A 7,451-nucleotide genomic window follows, 5' to 3' on the forward strand; every position below is an offset into this window, starting at 1 on the left:
AAAATCTAAGTAAAAAAAAAAAAAAGTAAAACCTCTTTTGTTAAATTCAAGTATTATTTTTTTTTAAGTATTACTTCTTTTTTAATTCAAGTATTACTTTTTTTTAATGTTTTTTCTTTTTGTAATATAAAGTAGTTGTCCTGAAAATCTAACAATTTGTAAACACATTAGAATATTAGTACACCCTAAGTAATTCTTAAAAATCCAAATAACTAAATTGGACCGTTGCTAGCGTGTCGTTGTTGCCGTTTCTGTTCCGTGTCGTTCCGTGCCGTGTACGATCCGTTCCGTGTCGTTCCTGCGTGTCTAACGGGCCGTGTTTAACGGGTCTGGGGCTCTAAAATTCCAACCCCGACACGGCACGCCAGACCCGTGACGGGTCGGCACGGCACGGAACGGACCGTTCCGTGCCGTTCCGTGTCCTCAAATAAACGGGCCGTGCCGGTCCGTTTACGTGTCGGCACGGCCCGTTGGCCACCACTATAGCAAACTGAAAGACTCCTGCAATTGGAGAATAAGTGCTTGCTTCTCTAATATGTATTCTTTGTACAAACTTGCCTTTACAACCATCCTGTTTTCTTACCACCTAAAAACAACAAAAATACCCTATTTGACAATGAACAAATGTAAAAGGAGAACCAAATCTCCTACCCTTGTCCTGCCAATTGCCTTGACTTGCAAACTTTCTTCCACATTTCTGCCCTGTACACACCCATCATATCTGTCTCCCCTTCACTTATAAATACAATATGAGTATAACTCGATTGAGAGTTACAGATTTTCCTGTTCGCCAATTTTATTTTCATTTTTCCCATATACTTTTGTACATCAACGAGCGATAATTAATTTATCTGTGAGGCATCGAGTATGGCATTGGAGGCATGATTGTTGGTGCACCAGGAACCATCTGTCCGTGGACATGGGCTCGAACACCATAAGCCATGTGTGGAGGTCCAGGAAGATTAACTGGAGTACCAACAGCTGAAATGAGAGGGCCTCCAATAGGTTGACCTATTGTAGGAGCAGCATAGACACCTATTCCAGGAGCAGCAACAGTTAAAGGTTGAGGAGGTTGCTTGGTGGATTTATTGGAGGAGCTTCCAGGAGTCGGTCCATTCGTTTGGCCCGTGATTGGTTCTTGAGGTGTTGACACATCTGCACCACCCACACTAGTGATATCATGGATGCTCGTTCGTCGTCTATCTCTGTTCATCGAATTTAACCGAATGAAATACTTTTGTGCATGGCTGGCTACCTGTGTAGGTGTTCTTGATACAACAAAGTTTCGGGATATACTTCGCCAATCTCCTTTGCCATATTTATCCAATCCAAGAAGAAATAACCTGTTTCAACAAGACCCAATTAATTTAAACACTTTGATCGGAATATTCACATGGGAATTGAAATTGTAGCAGTTACGTCCTACACTTAAAGGTGTTCGTTGGTTCGGTATCTAGTAATTTGGAGTTATTAACTAACCAATCCAGGGTGGTTTGGTTAGTTGATTTCTCAAACCGTACCAAACCGCTCATGGTTTGGTTTGGTTGCCATCCAAATCACCAATGAGCAGTTTGGACACCACTGGGTACTGAACCTACCAAAAAAACAATTTGTTCCCCGCAAAAAGCAACACATCGAGCTACTTTCTTCATACAGATCTAAAGCACAATAAAACTGACGAAATTGGTGTTGAGGGAGAAGGAGAAGAACGATGAAGATGACAGTGGTGCTTGGTGCAATGCCACAGCTGTGGAGATCGGAGAAGGGGTTTGGTGTTCAGTGTTCACAACATCAGATAATAGAGAGTTCGGGACTTGGCATTTATTCTTAGATATAATCTTGACCCACCATTATATATGTAATACTGTATATCATATTTATATTATAATTGAATCTTATTGTTTTGGTTTGGTTTTCAGTTTTCACGGTCCCTAAGAAATGCATCCACTTACCAAACCAATCCGGTCGGTTTTTAGAAATCCACAACCGCGCAAACCAGTTTGGTTTGGTTTCAAAACCGAGTAGATTGGTTTTGGAAACCGGTCGTTTTGTTAAATTTTTGCACACCCGACACTCATTAAACAAGTACAAAGACGTTATGCATGCTCATAATCAGAGGTGAATCTAATTTCTTGATGCAAAAAAAATGATATCGTTTGTGTAGGTAATAATATCAAGTCAAGGCACACAAATCTTATAGATATACATTTCAACGATTTATGACAAATATTAAGGCTTGTCTCCGAGTTCATCGTCTACTAAATTTTAAGAATATTACTTTATAAATTCAATAAAAATATTTATATCCATACCAATGGTACAAAAATATATTACTAGGTGTCCAGCGATACAATTAATTAAGATGCTTTTACTCTAAGTCTCTATCAACATAACAAAATTAGGGAACCGGAACACTTTTCACAAAACAGGAGTACCCTGATGTCAAAAACCCATATTTTGGCATCATAGTTTATTGATGTAATGGAGCACATCAATAATCAAAACACGAATCTTACTGTTTCTGAAAAAGAAAAAGAATCAAAAAACAAAAGTTGTATATAGCAAGCTATATAATATGTAACAAATGAATTAGTAGCCTCTATATGCTAAATCTATCAGGATTGCTAGGTTTCTGTTACATGAATACTATGTATTAGGTGCAACCGACCCACTTCCACTTGGCCAAACCGAGTGGACCGGTCCGTGAAGATATATTATGTATAGTTTAGTTTAGATACTGTATATCTTATATTAGGAAACCCTAAATCACCTTTGTAATCTTATAAATAGACATCTATGTAACCTACAATACTGTAACAGAGAGAATCAAATCTAATATCAATTTATTTTCTCACAACTCTCTCTCTCTCTCTCACCCTCTCTCTCGATTTCTCTCTCTCACGGCCCATTCGATATTCATCACTCGGATTTTCCCACCACTATTTTAATCACGCATCTCCTCACTGGCGATAACTACTCCTCATGGTCTCGGGGTATGGTCAAAGCACTTCGAGTTAAAGATAAATTGGGTTTTGTTGATGAGTCAATCTCAAAACCTACCAATCCTAATGAGTAACATCTTTGGGAACGGTGTAATGACTTAGTTTCGAGATGGCTTATCAACTCTGTTGATTCCTCCGTGCGGTCTTCTATTCTCTATGATGATGATGATGCATCTGATGTCTAGAAGAATCTTCATGATCGTTTCTACCAGACTAATGCTCCAAAGGTCTTCCAACTCAAACGAGCTATCTCATCTCTTAAGCATGAAGGTTCTGACATATCTACGTATTTCACTAACCTCAAGGCTCTTCAGGATGAATTGAACTCTCTCATGATTACTGAACCATGTATTCGTGGACATGGTAGGTCTCTTCTTGATCGTACTAATCAAGATAGGGCGATGGAATTTCTTCACGACCGATATTCGGCTATTAGAAGCCAAATATTGTTGATACCTTTTTCCCTCCATCCTTCGTATTCATTCTACTACAACTACTGAAGCTGCAACTCTAGCCGTCGGTTCACAGTCAACTGATGGGCATCGCTACGACCGATAAGAGAAGACACGTTCCAAACGTCCCCGACCATACTGCGATCACTGTAAAATTCACGGACACCACATCTCCACTTGCTATCAACTACACAGTTACCCACCTCAAACCAGTCAACGTAACCGCAACCGACCTCGGTCTGGTCCACTTGCGGCTTCGGTTAGTGAACCGAACAACTCCGTCATCCTCTTAGCAACGTCCCTCACGGCAGACCAATATCAGTCGCTTTTGGCACTTTTGGAACAACAAAAGCTACCGGCAAACTATCCTTCTCTTGGCACCCCCAACATAAACCTTACGGGTAAGTTTTCTTCCTCCCCTCTTCCTCCTTGGGTTATCGATTCAGGGGCAGCCAAACATATATGTTCGGCTCACTCCCTTTTCTAGCTACTCAATTGCACCACCTAACTTCTATGTTAGACTACCCGATGGTTCCCGAGTTTGTGTTCTCCATATAGGAACAATCTATTTTTCTGATAATTTCTTTTTACAAGATGTGTTACACATTCCATCTTATCAATTTAATCTTATTTTGGTATCTCAAATCACTAAATCTTTAAATTTCAAACCTCCATATAGGTTCATCCCTCTTTCACACTATGTAACAAAGGAATTAAAAATTACAGTCTAAGAGTATATCGCCAAAAGGAACGGAGCTCCATCAGGCTTTGGAATAACTCAAAATTTTAAAAGACATATAAACCTTAACAGTCGTACGTCGAATCCTAATTCTTTTTATTTGAGAAGGTGCATAAGAATAGCGGAAAGATGGGAAAGAAACCCTGAACTCAAGACAGGGGATACAACAATTTCAATACTATAGCGGCTTCCTAATAATATGACTTGGACAAAGTCTGTTCATACTTTCACTCAATTGATGAAGGAAAGTACTTGCTGATATCAAGGAGGAAAGAAGAGCTTAAGGAGTTCTGATTTCTGAACGAGAAAGGTTCTTTAGTATAACGGGGTACTTGTCCTTTTCCCTTCTACCTCGTTCTACCTACACTTCTTACATATTATACCTTGATCATTGGTATCGACAAGTTTAAAAGTTCTAAATTGAAAAACGATTTGCGATACGATTGACGATTTGACAATATTGATCAGTCCAAGTTGGGGCGTAGAAACTAGAAGCACGATTAGCAGTAGGTGTTGATGAAGGTAAAATACATTCTTTGGCAGGTCATACAAAGATCGATTCATATCTTCTGATACAGATAAACAACAATTTAAACTAAAAAAGTCAAAATAAACTGAAGTGTTCCAGTAAACAGAAATCCAGCCTTATGAAGGTATGAAGATGCACGTATTATATAAAATAAAAGAGGTGGGCCTATGGAAAACATAATTATTGATATCTCCAATGAAATTATTAGGGGTTATCCGTTATCCCCTACGAATACGAGTTCACATTCTATTCAAAGATAATGATTTTTGGAGAATCGACATCAACTGATAAATTAACCAGGATATGGGTCCAGCAGGGTTCTGAAACAAGCACCGCTGGAAGAGTAAATCTTTGTAGCAATTTTTTTTCGAAAGGTGTATGTATTCGGGTATCTAACCCGAGACCTATAGTGTGGAAATCAACTTAATAACCACTCCAGCCAAGGGTGTTGAAAATCTTTATAGCGACTCATGCAGCATGAGTCAATAAAGAAAAGAGGGAGTTCAGAATCCAAACACCAAAAAAACAAAACTTGAAATTCGAAGGCGGTAAAGTTGCAAAAGTTTCGATAGGAAAACAGAACTTTTGCATAATATTTTGAATTCGATGAATTTAGTGAGCCACTAGACCACTAATTAGTAAAGTAATGAAATAGTAACCAACCATCCGAAAATGCAACAAAACCAACATTTTAATTTTGCGGAAATAGTTCAGAGAACATTTAAATAAGTTGAGTATTAATTTACCTGTGCTCATCTTCAGTCCATGCAATTCCCTTACGACGTTCTTGTTCAGATCTCGATGCCTTACTTCCATGACTAGAGTCAATTTGAGAATGCCCAAAATTAGTACTCTTTCTACCACTCCCACCCTCACTTCCATGGTCTATTGAACCTTCGGAAGTAAAAATATAGTTAGGTAAATCCACAAACCCCGCCTCTATACTGTCAAGATCGTCAACTAAAAGCTCGTAATGATGTTTAATCTCTTCAATGGTTTTTCCAGGGACAGCCTCGGCAATTTTCTCCCAACGATGGGTAGAATCCTCAGGATTTACGACCAGCGCATTTTCAAATGCCTTCTCATGCTCCCAGTTCCACACAGAGCTATCACTCATACAATCTTCTGAGTTCATATCCAGATTTTGCTTGAACTGACTTGGAAAATTTGCATCAAAAAGGTGATAATCCTTATAGATCTACCTAAGCTACTCTAAAATTTAGAGAACTACCCATATCAAAAGCTTGAATTTCATATCCATAAAAAAAGATTCAATTAAAATTATCTACGTCTTGGTTTCCTAATTTATGACAAAACACAGAAACATATGGAATTTTCTAAAAGAGGTAATTTGAATTCCCCTGTTTAGATTGGAAATTGGAATTATTTTATACAGAAAGCGTAAGCATAAATCCTTTGTGTTTCTTTTCTATTATGTAACTAGAGTGGATTGACAGTTGTGTCAGACATGAGAAAAGGTAAAACAGATGGAATCAAACAAACCCAAGAAAAGCCAAAAGGGGACACCTCCATAACCATAACTAATCATCACTTTCTCTGAAAAGATCCCAAAATCTAAGAGGGAAGAAGAAGAAGGAGAATTCAGTTGTGCTTTTCCCAATTCCAACCTATTGATGAACAATATATTCAGTGAGGTCATGAGAAATAACTGATTTGGCAGTTCAGAAATGGGAAAGGGAAAGAAATTAATGATATGACATCAAAGATGGAATGGGTGTTTTGTAAGACTATGAGAAACTGAAAGAGACCTCACAAAAAAAAAATCATACAAATAAAATATAAAAGAAATAAAAAGTTGTTTGTAATACTTATTATGAAGGATTTTAAATGGCTACTGAGATTGCAAAAACCTGATTTACTAAAACCCCACTTGGTAAACAACTAAACACTTTTTAGCCAAAAAAACTCCTACACAAGAAAATTCGCCACAATAGACAATTTTGGGTTTTACCATCAATCCAGAGACCTTCTGTTTACAGTAAATAAGCACCCAAGTTCCTTTTACACTTTGTTCTTCTTTAACTAATTAGTCGAAAAATAGATAATTCTCCAATCTTTATTACTCCTAAATTGACACAAATTTTCTTGACAAAATACATTAAACCATTGCTCAGTGTTTGTGATATTTCAAAAATTCATTACCATGGAATGCTGATAATGAACAATGTCAAAAGAACAAATCATGAAACTTTTTCGGGGTTCTAAGTTTTAACAATGATTGTAAAATACCCATCTCAAGGATCATGCTTTAAACAAAGATATAGAAAACAATCTTTAGGTTCCTTTCCATTTTTATGGGTCCTCTGTGTCACAGAAAGTTGGATTTTTTTTTTCTAATCAATAGTGAAGGAAAATTAGGAATCTAGCGCAAGAAACTAAATTACAAAATATTCCGGTCGAAATGACGAAATACTTCCATTTCCATGCCTATCAAAATTTCCATCGAGACTGAAACTTAACTAAGTTTCTCTTAACAATGCCTTGTCAAGGAAATAAATTTCAAAATATTTCGGTCAAAATAACCGAAATGTTCCATGTATACAAAAAGTTTCCACCGAAACTGAAATTTCATTCTTTGATTTAAAGATGTAACACCGTAATAGTAAAAACAAACATCTAAACTTAAGAGGGAAGATGTTACTCTATGATTTCTATCAATAATTCAGTCAAAATATAAACATAAAAATGGGCAACTTTAGGTATAATGC

At 37.2% G+C, this 7,451-nt stretch overlaps 1 protein-coding gene across 1 annotated transcript; it reads right to left on the bottom strand.

Moving 5' to 3' along the window:
• Positions 1-507: 507 nt before the first annotated feature.
• Positions 508-6,585, bottom strand: LOC147548429 (transcription factor SRM1-like). The gene is made up of 2 exons (XM_086671525.1): positions 5,469-6,585; positions 508-1,343 (listed from the first exon to the last, which is right to left on the bottom strand). The coding sequence occupies exons 1-2, from the start codon at positions 5,855-5,857 to the stop codon at positions 848-850; spliced, it is 885 nt and encodes a 294-aa protein (XP_086527651.1). The 5' UTR covers positions 5,858-6,585; the 3' UTR covers positions 508-847.
• Positions 6,586-7,451: the final 866 nt, after the last annotated feature.

Source organism: Eschscholzia californica, unplaced genomic scaffold (genome assembly GCF_041429995.1).
Source record: "Eschscholzia californica isolate CP2 unplaced genomic scaffold, dmEscCali1.0.p SCAF_3, whole genome shotgun sequence".
Taxonomy (NCBI): Eukaryota; Viridiplantae; Streptophyta; class Magnoliopsida; order Ranunculales; family Papaveraceae; genus Eschscholzia; species Eschscholzia californica.

Bases quoted from the DNA above. Each gene is read 5' to 3' on its own strand.
- LOC147548429 (XM_086671525.1), bottom strand. From the start codon at position 5,857: ATGAACTCAGAAGATTGTATGAGTGATAGCTCTGTGTGGAACTGGGAG. The intron at 1,344-5,468 runs GTAAATTAATAC...TTGTTGAAACAG, and splicing joins TGGACTGAAGATGAGCACAG to GTTATTTCTTCTTGGATTGG.